The following is a 16,676-nucleotide window of genomic DNA, read 5'->3' on the forward strand; positions in this document are numbered from 1 at the left end:
CGTTGCTCCCTTTGCTTCTCCATCTCACGTATCTCTGAAGCACTTGAGATTGGAATCGCTGGAGTAAATTTCCTCTGTGGCGTTGCTGATATCACTGTCCGCCCGAAGGCTGATCATCGCTCTCCCTAACTTCCAGCACCCCCGGGACTCCTGCTCAATGAAATACGTGTTTATATACACATCAGAAGCTTCTTGTTACATCATCTGCTACACTTACAGATGTATATATCCTATTCTGACGCGGAAAAATAAACTCTGTACCATCGCAAAGAAATGTAAACTAGAACCGGAAAATGCTGTCCCACGCGAGGATGACATGTGGGGTTCGGAGCCACATGTCGATGACACATGGCACGGCATTTTCCAACTCCGTGATCCTAGCGATGGAACAGAGCAATATGGCCGTCTTTCTCAAGACACTTGTTAGCAGTGCACTGACAACGACAAGCAGTTTAGTACTTCCTCCGTCCAACAAAAAATATCTCAAGTTTCTTAAAATTTGGATGTATCTAGATATGATTTAATATATAGAATACGGAGGGAGCAGTAAGAATTTAACTCACTCGACAATCTACGGGCCTGGTTGTTGGTGAGGTACGCCTTGAAACTCCCAACGTCATTCTCGGATATGACGCTCTCTGCCGCTTCAACGCTTTATGTTCCAAAAGAAAGAAAAACAAGACAGAAGCATCAGAAAATGAAGTAAAAAGGATCAAACATCCGGAGCCTGAAGCTGGAGCTGTAGAGATTCATATTCGCAATAATGATCAGTTGAGCCAGGGGAGACCTGCCGAGCACGGTGGCGAGAATCCGGTAGTTGTACTCGTCGTCCACTTTGCCGTCCTCCGGGACGCTGACGGTGACCTCGAACAGATGGACCTCCTGGCCTGGCCGCTTCGGCGGCAGGTCGGTGACGGCGAGGGCGGCGAGGGCGAGTGTTGTCAGGATGACAAGCATTGTCACAATCTGGCTTGCGGTTTTCGCCATGGTTGCGGCAGCTGATGAAGAGAGATTGAGTGCTAGATCGGTCTGGTGATCTTGGTGAGGAAGGACGTGAGCTGGGTGTTTTTATAGGATGTGCTTGAACTTTGAACTGCCAGCTACATGAATGTCATTTAGGATCATTCGTTACCGCTGGCGTTTCTCTTCTCTCTTTTAGAAGGAAAATAAATTTTTAGTCGTTACAGCTTACAAGTTGTCAGTTGCGTATAGAGATTCAAAGTAATTTCAATGGGTGCAATGACGATAATAAAACATGATTGGTTGGTAACTTGTGAATAGAAAAAAACATTGCATATTGTACAAACAGGTGGGAGTTTCGTTTCAGGGGAGCCAGGCTAGAGATTATGAACATAGCACACGTGAAGCTACCATGTAAACATGCAAAAAGAATAATGTTAGATTTATCATCAAAACCACACATGACTGCTGCATATATGAATCTCTTAGTACGGAGTACTCTGGTTTGTTTTAAGCATTATACTCCGTATGTCACGCACGATTTGCTACCAAGAGGCACGAACGTGGACCTACCTGCCTCCTAGGGCACCAGCCAATATCCCTCGTACAAACTGTTGCCACAAAAGGTTCAGCACACAGATTCATAAGCTACTGCCGCAAAGCCATAAAGAATAATATGTTTCCCTTCTCATTTTCCAAAAGGTAGAACAATACTATTATAAAAGGATTTTACAATGACCGGTCGATAAGCTAGTTGATACACGTATCTTAAATGTATGTGCATCCTAATTACCCGTGCTTGCAACATATGGTCATTCCTAACTACACATAACATTGGGACAAGGTCCTGATATACAAAATGTAAGAATTGGAGAGTTCTGATTCTAGAACTTTATCCCCACACATTGCGGTGACCCCCAGTGGTCACTCTGTAGCCCCGTAAACTCGACCTGCTTTCTGCACAGTGTGCAATAGCTGGCTTGGCATGCCCGACAGAAAATATATTCAACATTGTCCTGGATGCATGCGGTCACTAGTTAGAACTCTGTAAAATGGACGAAACGTATCATGCCATGTTACAAAATGAAAAGATGTTCATTACCTTGTAAATTTTTTGGCGGCATTTTGGACATTTTACGGTACTGCCCACCGGGTGCTTTTGAGCTCGTATACGGTTTCTAATTTCTAGCCAATTCATTTGGTTCTGCCAATCCTTCGTGTCCTCTTTTCCAGGCTCAAAGAGGTCACGGCGCTTACTATAGTTTGTAAAATCATACGTATATAGTAAGTCTGAGATCCTGGACCATTATTTTTATTTATTCAAAAGACCCTGGATGACTTAGAAAGGCGTACCTGAAATGGCCATAGCCACTGATGATAGCCTTGCCACAGAGGAAACAGAATGCTTGACCACAACTGATACACACCACCTTGTTGCAACCTTCAGTTTTGCTGATGGTCATTTTGCATTTTGGACATGATCTAGCATCTCCATAAAGCATTTTTATGCTCATCATTTCCTCCACCATCCCACTCGCGGTCATCTTGCCGGATGCCTGCAGACATAAAATTGAAGACAACAGATGGGTGACACAGTAACATAAAATTATTCTTGAGCAGTCAACACGACAAGTAATGGCACAGCAAGGAGGTGTCAAAAGCTTATGGCACCATCAAATAGTTTTGACAAATAGTATATTTGCAGGTCAAGCAAACCGCAAGATGTCTTTTGGAGGTATACAGGTTACTACTACAAAAATGAGTACCAATTGTGCATGCCAGTATAACCATATATGCAGGTTCGGAACATAAATAACCTAGATTTTCAGTCTTTAATTTTGCCAACTAACCAAGAATGTCAGTCTCAAATCAACAGAGATTTTAGATGCATTTGTACCTGGAGCCGCTGGAGCTTTTGTTCTGGAGTTAGACACTCCTTCCCTGGATGGCGCGGATCCTTGCATAACGAGCAGAATACAAAGCAACATTTTGGACATTGCGCATTGTAATCCTCATCTCCCAAGCAACCGATTGAACACCTTGGACAGTGAACCACATCTGACATCAAGTCCAATGCTTTCTCGAGAGTAAGCCTGTCCCAACGTTGAAATTCTCCTTCGCTGAGTAGCGTCTTCAACAAATAAGGTGGAATTGAAGCACTACACTTCGTATCAGGGCATACCAACTGAAATAAACTACCTTCCTTCACATGCATCCCGCATAAGGTCTCCATGCACTTCACACAAAACAAGTGCTGGCAGGGAAGCTTGATGAAGTTTGAACCTAATTGTTTCAGAATTGAAGTTAGTTTACTGGGGAATGAACTATAATGAGCATGATTTAAAAACTTGATTGGAAATAAATAACAGACACCTGTTCTTAATCTCTACTATGAAGCATTAACATTTCAGGCAGGTGTCAATTACCACTATGTTTTCTGAAAAGAGTTGATTACCACTATGTCACAGCTCAACAAGATTACAAGACTACAGTGTGGAATGGTTAACATAAATAAGTGGTATTCTTTCAATGAAGGAGCGAGCAAATTTACACAAAAAAGGAGAATAATCTTTTGGTGTGACTGCACAGAAGGAAAGATGGCCCACCTTTGGTCTGGTTAAGGCATATCATGCACATATGAAAATCCTGGAGAAAAGCTTCATAGTGCTTCTTACTACTGTAACTAAGCATTGAAGGGATTACAGACTCCAGTGGGAGACTTCTTGAGATTGCACGGTTGTCTAGTTTGTGCGTTGCAATATCTGGACCTAATGTTATTTTACCATCAAATCGGAGATATGAAAAAGAAGAGTTACGTATCCCCTCGACCCATTGGCATACCACTTCCTGCCCTGGTAGCTCTGCCCAAATGTTGTCAGGCATCTCACAGAGTTGAGAAACATCAGGTCCATCCATCCATTTGGCAGTTGCTGTAAAATATGGGGGGTCTTTACTAGGATAGGACAGCGGAAGCAAGCATGTCAGTACCAAAGGAGGCAGGTACTCAAAGTTGCAAGTGTAAGAGAATTCGTCTGGTCTATCACCATGCTCTTCTGTACCATCATCAGGACACCCTACATCTTTTGGACTGTCATTAGCTGAAGAAAGCTTAGCGCACACTTCAACGCCATCATGCAAGTCGTAGTGTATGTAAATCTGGAATTGAAGGGTAACAAGACAGTTCATCAAAGATAATTTCCACCATCCAATAAGAGATGAATCGACATTTCTGGTAACCAGAACAAACCTGGAAATATCGAAGCTCTCCTTTGTTTTCAAATTCAGCCAGATCATCCCCGTAAATTGCCTCCAACGCCATCAGCTGCAGTGAAAGATGAAATAAAGTGAGCAAGAAATAATCCGTGCTACAATATTGTTAAAGAACAATGTCAATTCCTAAATTGAAAATCAACGCAGCTCCACGAGTCATTCGTTATCCCAAGCTACAGCCTAAACTGAGAATACACGTAACAAAGCTTCCTTTTCCTCCCTGAATGCAACTTATCAGGAGTAATTATTTACAAATCCTTCACATAAATTGAATACTAAACCCCAAAATCGTAACCTGAAACAAAGGATCAGCCAGATTTATCTTTCCGAGTGAAAATAAAAATAACAATTCTGTGGCCCTCGGCAAAACCCTCGCCCAAAACCTTGTAAATCACAAGCAGTTTAAGTCAGCAGATCAGCATCACGATCCTACCAATAGATAAACCGCAATGCAGCTATACGCATCATAAGAACAGATCCATCTTATAAGACTGAAGAAATTTCCCCCAATTTGATCAAACCTCGTCGTCCTGTCGCTGCCGGTTGTCTCGTAACTCCTCCTCCGCCAACTTCTCGACCCGAAGATAAAGTCCCGCAGAAGCAGCTTCCCCCAACCTCGATTCCGCCTCGGCCGCCGCCACCCACGGGGAGTGCCGTTCGAGCACGCACTCCTCGCCGCCGCCATTACACGACACCGGCCTCGCTTCGACGGCGCGGGACGACGATGAGGAGGATGCCTCGACCGAGAATTCCTGGACGGGGACGGCGGGGTGGGCTTCAAGTGCCTGGGGCGACGAGGCGACGGCGGACGCGGCTGCCATGGCGGGAGCTCGATCGGAGTTTGTCGTGGAGTCGGAAGCTAAGCTTTCTTTGGGGTTTGGTGTTGTCTTTTTAGGGGATCCTGGAGTCTGTCGTGGTCCTTTTTTTTAGTTTCTCGTAGTTTAGTACGGAAAGAACTGCCCAATCTGAGTATCTGACCCATTGGATATTCGGGTATTGGCCTGTGCTAGAAAGCAAGTCGGCCCAATATTAGGTGCGCTAAAAAAAGTCTTCAAGCCTGTAAAAGTAATTCTTCGGATTCCCGTAAAAAAAGATAATTATCTTTCTTCTTATAGTTGTCGTCACGAAGGTAGGAGCTCCAATTCAGATGCTCATAGTCTAACTAGAGATTCTTACTCCCTTGAGTCTGGGCGTCATGTGTGGCTTGGCGGCCACCTGACGGGTTTGCTATATTTGTCGAGGTTATCCTTTAAATAAAGCAAGTTTTTGCCCCAAAAAAAGGTAATTCTTCCGAGTTTTTTCTTTCCAAAATCTTCTTGGGACTTCTCTTATCCTTGGTTTGTGTAGCGTAAAAAAAGAGAAGTCATGTTGCTCCTTCAAGCCTCTATTGGTATCGTGCTACTCACGACGCAATAGCAAAACATTCATAAAGAAATCTGAATTCTTGATATCGTTGCCACCAGACGTATGTATCATGTCACAATTTCAGATCCCAGTTAAATCTACACGTTTGCATATAGGAGAAGACATATTTAACAATGAATAGTAGCACAAATAGGAAAAATGATGTTGTGTTTATTATTCCGAGTACTCCTTCCGTCCCAAATAAGCGACGTGAGTTTGTATAGATTCTTATACAAATCTACGTCACTTATTCTGTGACGGAGGGAGTACATAATTTGACTTTTTAATTTCTCTTCACGTATTGTAATCACGGTCCAATTATATTAGTGATAGCGTTGCCACAAGACGTATCTATCATGTCACATTTTCAGGTCTCAATTTAATCTACACGTTGGCATATTACATAATTTGACTTTATTATTTCTCTTCACGGATAATGTATTCAAGATTCAATTATATCAGTATCGGTAATTATATTTTAATCTACGGAAGAACGGTAATGTTGCAAGGTGCTACTCCCTCCGTCCTTTTATAGTGGACGAATAATATATCAAGATTCCATTTTGAACACATTTTGCACCAATTAGATATATATGACAAAAATACATCAATAAATTTGTGTGAAAAAAATAACGGTATAATTTTTATACCGAGTGATACCGTCATTATTGACGAAGATAAATCTTATTTATTTGCCCACTTTTCAACAGAACTTTTCCACCTTTCCTTTCAAGAAAAATAACACTTTTTAGCTTTCTGAAAAATTATGTGTATGGCGTTATTTTTCAAAACCGGTAAAGGAACGATGTACACCACATACTGCCGACTCTCTACGAGTCCACGACCATGTGATCTTGATCAGATAGCCATGGTTGCATAAAAAAATTGATCAATGCAACATCGACATCTAGGTTTTCTTTTCTCGCAATAGAAAAAAAAAGTGTTCCCTCGCTTCATGTCCAAGTGTGAAGTGTCACCTTTTTTTCTCTAACCGTACGAACACTTCAGGGTGGTACTCACCCATGCCTCCCCTCTGGATCTTTTGTTAGGTAACCTACTTCCATATCACAATCCATGATGATGTGTGCGCCCCCAAATTAATCATCCATCGAGTGACACGACAGCAAGTATAAACTAAGCAAAAGCGACTCGAGGAAGTAGAAAACATGAGCAGCGAGCCAGAAAGGAGAATTGCATCAAAATTGTCAAAAAGCACAAAGGTTGTCGTATGCATAGTCCAAAGCCCAAAGCGAGGCGATTGGCCCAGCTAAAACGGTAGCAGGAAATTTCCCATGATAAAGCGCTTACATCAGCATGACCACATGCACATACATACACCAGTATACTTGGTCGTGTTTCGTACCAATCGGCAATTGAAGTTAAGTTACATTCCGGGCTAATTAAGTACCGGAAATCTTGACTACCCTTTTGTGGTTTGCGTTGCAACACCACTTTTGCCCCCAACACATACACCCAAAATTATTTTTAACATCTTCTTTTCTGTGCATCCTAGCCTAACTACAACGTGCTGGAGTTGTACTCGTGTCTTGAAGGCGTACGCCTCCGCAGTGATACGTGTGTGTGTTGCGCTAGCATGATATAGCATCAATGTCATCCGTTCGATCGTGTTGGATGTTTCTATGCTAAGGATCGAACGGGCAATAATGATCTCACAAATCCATCCGGTTATCCGTGAGAACCGCAGAGTGCTCGGATCCCTGCAGGGCCGACGTGGCGACGGCGGGGCCAGCTTGGAAGTAGCACGACACAGGGTCCAGCTCCACGCCGGCAGAAACTGAAAGCGGGTCCACACGACCCGACTGGGCCTGTGGGCCCGGGTTGATGCACTGGTAGTCCTCCATGGGCCCCCACAGGCCCAGCTCCCGCTCCAGGTCCTCCAACCACCACTCCTTCCCGTCCTCGCCCGCCTCCACGTGGCACGCCGCCGCCGCATTGCTCCACGGGGCCTCGGCGTCGCCGTCGATGATGCTCCAAAGCTCCGGCACGATGTCGAGCTCAGGCAGGTCGAGCAGCTCGCCGTCTGCCGCGCACGGCGGGGACGCGGACGAGCAGGGCGAGGCCGCCGCCGCCGGCGGCGGGACGCAGTACGATGTCTGGGCGGGGACGGGGTCCGTGTCCTGGACCAGCATGTCGAAGTCGAAGCCGAGGGCGTCGAGCGTGGGGATCTCCATGATGTTATCCAGCGCGTCGGTTTCCTTGCTCGTGTTGCTCTGCTGCTCCCCTGCGGAGTCGCCGCTGGAGCAGTTGGTTGTTGTCGTCGTGGTTGTGGTGGAGGAGGACTGAGACGGCGAGGGCGCCGGCGGTAAGTCGGGCTTCTTCTGTCTCTTGGCCCCGCTTTCCTTGTTGTTCTTCGTGTTCTTCTTATTCTTCTTCTCCCCGCCGCTCGCCGCGGCCACCCGCTTCTTGAGGTGCGTGTTCCAGACGTTCTTGATCTCGTTGTCCGTCCTGCCCGGCAGGCACGCCGCGATCTTCGACCACCTGTGGAGACACAGTTTCGAGCGCGGTTAGTTTCCAGAGTATTGAAGTCGAAGAGCGAATTTTGGTTCCAGAGTGTCGTGCGACGTACTTGTTGCCGAGCATGGCGTGGAGCTTGATGAGGGTCTCCTCTTCCTCGGCGGTGAAGTTGCCGCGCTTGAGGTCCGGCCGGAGGTAGTTGATCCACCGGAGCCGGCAGCTCTTCCCGCACCGGAGCAAACCTATATCAATCAAAAAACACACACACATCAGCCGAGCTTTCTTAAACAAACGACGGAAAGATACGCAACTCATATGTTTACTGTTTGATCGGCGGTCGGGCAGGCGGCCATTACCTGCTTGCTTTGGCAGGGCGCGCCAGTTGGCGTGGCCGTACTTCTGAATGTAGGCGATGAGGCGCATGTCCTCCTCGGGCGTCCAGGAGCCCTTGTTCAGCCCCACCTTGGCGCAGCACGGTGCCCGGCCTTTCCCCATCGCTCCGGCCGCTTCGAATTAAGCCTCCTAGCTCGGTCGCTCGACTCGTTTATATATCGATCGTTTCTGCGACTCTGTTTTGCTGCTGCTGCTGTTGCCACAGTGCTCTCTCCTGCTGGCCCTGGCTCCCTTGTGCCGGACGTTGTGCAGGCTGCAACCTGGACACTGGCAGGACAGGGCGTATATATAGCGCGCGGTGAAATGTTTTGGTGGTGGGCAGGTGCTGGTAGGGACGGGCTTGCGTCCCTGTGGCCTGACCCGTGACGTCCGCCAGAGCGACAGGTGACAACAAAGCCAACGCCACGGCGCCTCTATGCGTCGCCCCCCTGTCCCCACCGCGCGGACTCCCGCTCACCAAACCCACACAGACACGCAACACAGCCTCACTACAACCTCAAGTTAGCAGCAAATCGGCGTTGCGTGTCAGCTTAATCACAGTAATTTGCGCCGGCGGGGCCTTCATTAGGCACACGATCTCGGTGGGGGTCTTTCTTGCCGAGTTGGGTGCGTGACTAGGATGTCCAATGTCCCGTGCCCGGGGCCGGCCGGAGGGGGGCATCGGGTCGTGGTTTCCCCCACACGAGCGAGACGTGTGCCGATCCGGCCGGGCGTATGGCGACACGTACGTAACACAAGGAGATCGCGAACGTGTTTCTGGCCATGGCGAAAACACAGGCACAAGAAGTAGGTTTAAACGGGACAGGGATGGATGGACGGATGGCCAGTGAGTGAGTGAGATCTCTTCTTCTTCCTCCTAATCTTTTTTTTTCTCCTCTGCTTCGTCCAAATCAGCTTGAATGGTGGGCAACAGTGAGCAAATAAAGCAGCACCCTCCTTGCTTCGAACCAAATCCACCGGGGGGAAATAAAGCTTTGGAAACAGTGCGCACTGTTCCGGAGCTTTTGATAGGTGAATCAATAGAGCTTTGCACCTACGATTTAATTAGGCATGTTGTCTAATTCTGCCGCTTCTTTTTGCGATGACGGGGGGGAACAGGACGGGGGTGGGTCGCAACCTGACAACAAATAGTGAACCGATGCGCATAAATTGTTGCTAGGACATGTTTTTTCTTTAGGCCGTTGCTAGTACATGTTGGTACTCCTATGTTACTACTCAAGCTCCATACGTTGGAATCATGTGCATTGAGTACCATACTATATTGCTTTCTTTATTTCAAGGAGAGAAAAAAGTCCAACGGTACGGATGCATGTTATGATTTGAATGAACTCGATGCGCTGAAGGTTTCAATATAAACACCGTGTTGCATTTGATCAAGGGGGAAAATGTGCGCGATTTCCTCCTTATAAACTGTCCTGTCTATAAATTCCATTTGCTGTGGACGCATTAAAAAGATGGAAGAATATGGCGCTAATTAGCAGTTGAAATGTTTTGTCAGTAAATTAACTTCTAGTGATATGTGTCCTCAAAGCATACATATATAAAAATTGCAGAATTGGTGCGTCCTACTCGCAATTATTACCTGGCATATGTTGGTATCAACATTGACACATGTTTATGCATATATTTGTAATCGTTATGTTTTCCTTATATTAGCTACCCTGGCTGCCTTATTTTCAAAACGTAACTCGTACTCCCTCCGATCCTTAATAAGTGTCTCATATTTTGTACTAACTTAGCACAAAGCTGAACTAAACTCAAGACACTTTTTGTGGATCGGAAGAGTATTTTTAGGGAGAAAAATACTAACGACCTACTCCTTGTCTCTCTCGCCATTGATCCAACAACAAGCAAGTCTACCATTTCACGTGATGCACGCATGAGCTGATCAGTCCAAGCACGCAATCCACGGTTGATATTCTCCGTGCCTCTGTTTTCAGAAGTAGAAGAGATCCCCTGTACCTCTTGCCTGAATGACGCTACTGGACGCTGGATTGCAAATTGCCATTGAACTCCATTCCAGTATGTATCTAACCAAACTTGACTAGAGATTACATAGCCATTTGTCCAGCCAATAAATGCTTGATGGATCCGGGAACAAGATTGCCACCTCAAAGATCGGAATTCTTACCTCAAATTGCAGATATCTTCGTTACAGCAATTTCGTGGGTTAGACTAATTGGGGTACCCAATTTAGCAAGAGAATGCTTTGACCATCCAACTGCCGGGCACATGCACATAGGAACGCATGACCGATGCCAGGTCGCCTTCCTGATCTGGTTCATAGGGGGTGGTGGGGGTCAAGGAAGCATGCAGGAACATTATCTTACTCAGTAGTAATTTATTAACTCGCAATCGCAGCTGGGAAATGGCCTGCGTGCTTCGTTCTTTTAAAAAACAAATCGTGCACACTTCAGATGCTTGTCTCTAAAATAGTGTTTCAAAGAACCAGAAGGATCACGTTTCAGTTGGAAGCCTGATCCCTTTAGTGAATCCGACAACACTGCATGCTAAACTGACACATAAATTAGGAAACAGCAGAACAAACGGCTCAGTATCCAATTTTTGTAAAGACTGCCGTCAGTTCAGCCGGATCTCCAACCCATTGAAAAGATTTTACAGTGGTTGAGAGCTACGACTAATCTTCTCCAGCTGCAAGTTGCATATACTATACTCTGCCACTAGCTTAGCTACCTAGTAGTTCCATCCTGCTCCCATGCATTCACCTGTGATGATTGCCGAAAATATAGAAAACAGGCTGAGATGTTCTTGCTGATGACTAAACTGGTGCCCTCCAACAACCAGTCCCTTTCCATCCGGAGACTGCAGCAGATTCTTCGTGCCCCAGCGGCTAAGTCTTTGAGTTAGGGACTTCAGGTAACCAAAACGTCCGTTGCCGTTTTACCTTCCCTGCACCTAACCCTTGACATGCTTCTCTCTGCCGATCGTGGAAACCCATCATGCGTCGCATTTTGGACTCGTATTGTGTCGCCGTGTGCGGCTCCATCGATCGATCCTGGAGAAAGAAATGTTAAAAATAAGGATGGTCGCGCCCCGGCTTTTAGTTAAAGTTTCTTGACCCGACCCTCTGATCCCCTACCTACATCCGAATGACATTTTAGCTAACCTCATCGGTGACATGTTAGACGGACAGGATGGATAGCCAATCGAGTGAGAGATATATGGGGAAGACATCACTGGCAAGCATCAGTGCTCTGGGCAAGGAAAGCTATCTCGGAATTACTATGTTTACTCAGACTCCGATTGGCTGAAACTCCTTTTTTCTTCTTCTGAAAACTGAAAGTTTTATTGCAATTTTTGGCCGCTCCACCAGATGGTGCACACAGCCCATAAACTGAAACTAGATGTATTAGTAAAAAAATGTAGAACTCCGGATGCCAATACATGGCAGACATTATGATCGACAACATATTGATTGCAGTACTCCGGAACGAAAATGGATCATCCATTTTCTTTGATTAAGGGTCTAAATCAACTCATAGTCTTTAATAATCCAAAAATAAAATTATCAGAAAACAAGGGGAAATTCCCAGTCTATTAGCAAAAACAGGTTGTTCTGTAATTTCTCTAAACTGCTAGAATCGAGTCCTGACCGGAGTTGCGCGCCTGCACCTCGACTCATATATGAAAAAGTCTAAAATGCCCTTCTCGTGTACTTTTTCGGACTGGCCTGAGTACTGAATATTAAGTACCATAAAAGTTTCCAAAACAAAGTTTGATTTTCAGAAAGCCTTTGATTCTGTTTCCTGGGAGGCTCTTTCTCGCATCTTGATTGCCAAAGGCTTTCCTCAAAAATGGTGTGATTGGATTCTTGCTCTCAACTCCTCTAGTCAATCGTCTGTTCTTCTGAACGGTGCTTCTGGTCCATGGATCCAATGCCGTCGTGGGCTGCGTCAGGGTGACCCCCTTTCTCCCTTCCTATTCATTCTCGTTGCAGATGTCCTGCAGCGTCTCCTTCTTCAAGCCTCTTCCCTTGGGTTCTTATCTCATCTAATCGATGACTCCCTACCTTGTCCTGTCATTCAATATGCCGATGATATTCTAATCATTCTGCGTGCAGATTCAGCACAACTGTCTTATCTTAAAGGGGTGCTTCTACAGTTCTCGGAGGCAACGGGCCTGCAAATCAATTTTCATAAAAGCACCTTCTCTCCTATTCATGTTGCACCGCTGGAGGCCGCCTCAATGGCGGATGTCTTAGGATGTCAAATTTCTCCCTTTCCTCAAACTTACCTCGGCCTTCCGCTGTCCACTCACAAACTTAGACTTTCGGCCTTCAGACCAATAATCGACAAGGTGGACCGTCGTCTTGCTGGCTGGCAAGGTAAATTACTCTCCATCGGTGGCAGGGCGATCCTTGTCAAAGCTGCTCTCCAGGCGATGCCCACTTATGCTATGGGCGCCATGCTTCTTCCTGCTGGAACGATTCAAGAGATTGATCAATGTTGCCGTGCCTTTTTCTAGACGGGAGAGGACCATGCAAACGGTGGGAACTGTAAAGTGGCCTGGGACATTGTTTGCGCACCCGCTTCCAAGGGGGGGTTGGGTTTCCGCTGCCTTCGCACTCATAACGCTTGTTTGCTTCTTAAACACCTTGCTAAGGTGCATCAACCGGGTTCTGCACCTTGGGAACAATGCTTTGGCACTTCTTATGGCTGGTCTTTCATTCGTGATTTAGGTGACACAAATCATCTGGACACGCCTATCTGGAAGGACGTCTCTAGCGGTCTTAGCCTGCTGCGCTCAATTTCTAAGGTCTCCATTGGTAATGGACAGGCCACTTCGTTTTGGCTTAATCAATGTTAGGCTCTGACACCCTCGCCACCCGCTTCCCCTCCTTGTTTTCTCACTCTTTGAGGCCAAAAATTTCGGTCGCGGAGGCGATTCGCACCTTCGATAGTCGTAGTACATTTTGCCCCAGGCTTACCCAATTAGCGCTTCTTGAATTTGGCGATTTGCAACTTCTGTTGTCTACTGTAGTCTTGAATTTGCAGGTCCCGGACGTTCGGGTTGGCCGATTGGATGGCAAGGTTCTTGCCACGAAGTCTGCTTACTCGGCCTCTTTCGCATCGCTCGCGGACGATCCGGTCGCCCCGGTAATCTAGGAGAATTTTGCAACCAACAGATGCCGAATTTTCATGTGGTTGGCTGTCAAGGATCGGCTCTTCACTAACGATCGTCGTTTCAGACGGGGGATGGCTTCTTCGGACAAGTGCCCTTTTTGTAATCTGTCAGAAACAACTGCTCATCTATTCCTTCAGTGTGACGACCTTCAACCTGTTTGGGAGGCACTCCAACCTGTTCACCCGAATGCCGCCTCATGCGCCAGTCTCGCGGACCTCGCAACTCAGTCTCCATCCGACAAAGTTCATGCTTCTGTGCTCATTGCTCTGCTCTGGAATATTTGGAAAAGAAGGAATGCCAAGGTCTTCAGGAACATTGTCGAAGACCCATATTTGCTCCTCCGACATTTATCTCTGGTCCTCTCGCTATAACTCTGCTCCTAAGAAAGCCCTTCTTACTGATTGGGCAATAATTCTGGCTCACCTGGCCAACACCTTGTAATTACTCCTCCTCCCCTTCCCCTCCTTGTATATTGTTAGGCTCTCCTTGTACTGCTCTTGGGTTTTAATAAAGTTGTGCAGGCTGGCTGTTGCCCGCCGTAGTTCGGGTCGGAAAAAAAATAGAATAGATTACCATCACTACAATGGTCCTTTCTTTGGTCCTCAACAATTGGTTGATTCCAGACTTGTTCCTATATATAAATTCCAGTGTTAAAATCTAAAACGCTGAACTTCTAAGAGTAGACAAATTTAGTGCATGGCCTCTGTGAAAGCAGTGTGACCAATGACAAGCAGTGGTTTGCAAACATGGTAGCCTAGTTAGAGGAAAACCCAGTAAAAAAGGAAATTTGAAAAACAAGGGAAAACATGTTTATTACAAAAAAAATCAGGAAACGGAAAACAAGAATAAATTTCATAAAACCACTCTTTTTGTGGCATCGGACCATCGGTAACACAAAGCCGGTTGTGACTTGTGACTAATCTTTTCACAGAACCACATTCCTTGAGACATGGCTTCTCAAATAATCCAAATCGGCCAGTTTAGGACATGTGATAACATTTCTGACAGGTGCGTCACAACCTAAACTCCAAGTAAAACCTTGCTATTGTTCATTTTCACATTTCGGCTTGAATCAAAGTGCACATTTATTGTCCACAACCCATTCTCGAAACTCACATGCATAGAAATTGACAAATAATATGTATATACTTTGAACAGAAGATTTGCTTGCGCATGCGCAGACTTGTAAGGAGAAGACTACACTGAGCACACGCTTTGCTTTTGCATAATGCACACCAAAACATTACTAGCCCTTTCCCTAAAAAAAACCTTTATTTCTTCCGTTGCTAGTGTGCTTCATGAACAGTTGGTTTTGCTGTAGACAAAAGAAAGGCCGATAAAGACTAATGGTGATAATTAGTACATGAAGCACGTTTTCTTTTCTGCTCCATATTCTATGACTAGGCAGAGTACGTACTAGCTAGCTGGTGCAGCCGTACAGCACAACGCTGCTCCGTGCAGCCGTGCTCCTTTCAAAAGAAAAATTATGATATAGGAGACGGGTCCGGATGAAAAAGGAAACGGGGGAATCCTTTTTACAGAATTCAGCGTCTCAGTGCAGGTAGGTGATGACTGTACTCGAGGACAACCGATGCACACGTTCACACTACCAAAGTACTGCAACAAATCCTCTAATTAATAAAAGAAAGTACGGATTATACTCCCAACACTCTGATGATCTGATCAATAAAACAAAGCGTGAAATACACCGCTAGTTCACAAACTCAGAGATAATGCACAGTTTAGTCCACAAACTAAAAAATACACACATCAAAACCATAATAAACTGGTATTATTGTAACTCTTAGGTCCAGAAACGGTTTGCCGGGATTAATTTCGGCCACGTGACAGCCACATTATTGCAAAAATTTAACATAATTCTCCACGCGTTGCTGTTAAATTAGCAAAAATATTAAATAATTCTCCGCAGGTTGCTGTTAAATATTGTGAAAACTCCCCCGAAAAATCCCAACAGCAATTCACGGTCCTTACTTAATCCGATGTGGCTGTTACATGGTTGGAATTAACCACGCCTAATTATTTTTGGACCTGAGTGTTACATTATTACTAGTTTACGGCTTTATGTGTGTGTTTTTAATTCATGGACTAAATTGTGCATTCGTTCCGATTTTATGTACCAGTGATGGAGTATTTTACTCTAAAACAAAAGCCGGCCTGAGCCTTTTAACTGCTAGCCGTGCATGCATGCACGCAGGGAGGGGGAACCCAATCCGCAAGAGAGGCCAAAAGAGGTTTCAAACGACGCCTTTCTGCGAGCCCTTTTGCACGGCGATCATAAGTTAGTATTCCTGCTACCACCCATTTTTCAACGTGCGAGGACTTGGTGGAGCGAGTGATCGACGAGATCGAGCCTTTCTGGTGCCGGCCGGTCGAAATTGATGGGAGCACCGCGCGCACCGGCGCCCCTCCGTGACCCCGCCACGCGTGCATGCAGCGCAGCTAGAGCTCACCGGGAACGGCAGCAGAAAAGAAAGAAAACACGACGCGTCCCACGGTGTGCCGCGCTTTCTTTTGCTGGGATCTGCAGCCGGGATCTCCACATCATTCTTTTTGACCGAAATCGCACGGCCGGGCGGAGTCTATCGACCGAATGGCGGCGTGCGATCAAGATGACCAGCTAGCTCGTGTGTGCCCCCAGACACGTGTGCTAGCTAGTAGCACTGCCTCGGGCGGTGGAGACCCGTAGTTTGGAGTGCATGCACGCGCTGGGCCGTGCGAGTTAAAATGTTAAATGGGCTCTCGAGGCGATATCCGATATTCCGATGGATGGATGCTTCCGATTGCGGCAAGGTCTCGCAGGCAGCACCGTTGGCTCCCGGACGTCCATCGGGCGGTCGCGTCCTGTCTGCGTACGGCTGAGATCGAGCGATCCATTCATATTCATTCGTCGTCTCGTCTCTGCGTACGTACTACTCCCTGGTCTACGGGCAGCGTTGCACCATACAGATCATCGATGTGTCGGGATGATAAAGCTGACACACACGGCCGGACAAGTGCTGTCAGCGTCA

The 16,676-nt window shown here is 46.2% G+C and overlaps 3 protein-coding genes across 3 annotated transcripts; all 3 read right to left on the reverse strand.

Annotated features, from left to right (window-relative positions):
* Positions 1-26: 26 nt before the first annotated feature.
* LOC112269219 lies at positions 27-1,482 on the reverse strand. The gene is made up of 3 exons (XM_024455437.1): positions 788-1,482; positions 564-652; positions 27-150 (listed from the first exon to the last, which is right to left on the reverse strand). The coding sequence occupies exons 1-3, from the start codon at positions 985-987 to the stop codon at positions 92-94; spliced, it is 348 nt and encodes a 115-aa protein (XP_024311205.1). The 5' UTR covers positions 988-1,482; the 3' UTR covers positions 27-91.
* Positions 1,483-1,625: 143 nt separating this feature from the next.
* Positions 1,626-5,126, reverse strand: LOC100833975 (E3 ubiquitin-protein ligase RNF14). Its single transcript, XM_010242044.3, has 7 exons — positions 4,752-5,126; positions 4,208-4,282; positions 3,567-4,116; positions 2,858-3,243; positions 2,314-2,516; positions 2,063-2,216; positions 1,626-1,976 (listed from the first exon to the last, which is right to left on the reverse strand). The coding sequence occupies exons 1-7, from the start codon at positions 5,049-5,051 to the stop codon at positions 1,845-1,847; spliced, it is 1,800 nt and encodes a 599-aa protein (XP_010240346.1). The 5' UTR covers positions 5,052-5,126; the 3' UTR covers positions 1,626-1,844.
* A 1,766-nt stretch (positions 5,127-6,892) lies between these two features.
* LOC100832103 (myb-related protein Zm1) lies at positions 6,893-8,759 on the reverse strand. Its single transcript, XM_003580395.3, has 3 exons — positions 8,466-8,759; positions 8,222-8,351; positions 6,893-8,133 (listed from the first exon to the last, which is right to left on the reverse strand). The coding sequence occupies exons 1-3, from the start codon at positions 8,602-8,604 to the stop codon at positions 7,305-7,307; spliced, it is 1,098 nt and encodes a 365-aa protein (XP_003580443.1). The 5' UTR covers positions 8,605-8,759; the 3' UTR covers positions 6,893-7,304.
* Positions 8,760-16,676: the final 7,917 nt, after the last annotated feature.

This window comes from Brachypodium distachyon, chromosome 5, assembly GCF_000005505.3.
Source record: "Brachypodium distachyon strain Bd21 chromosome 5, Brachypodium_distachyon_v3.0, whole genome shotgun sequence".
Lineage (NCBI taxonomy): Eukaryota > Viridiplantae > Streptophyta > Magnoliopsida > Poales > Poaceae > Brachypodium > Brachypodium distachyon.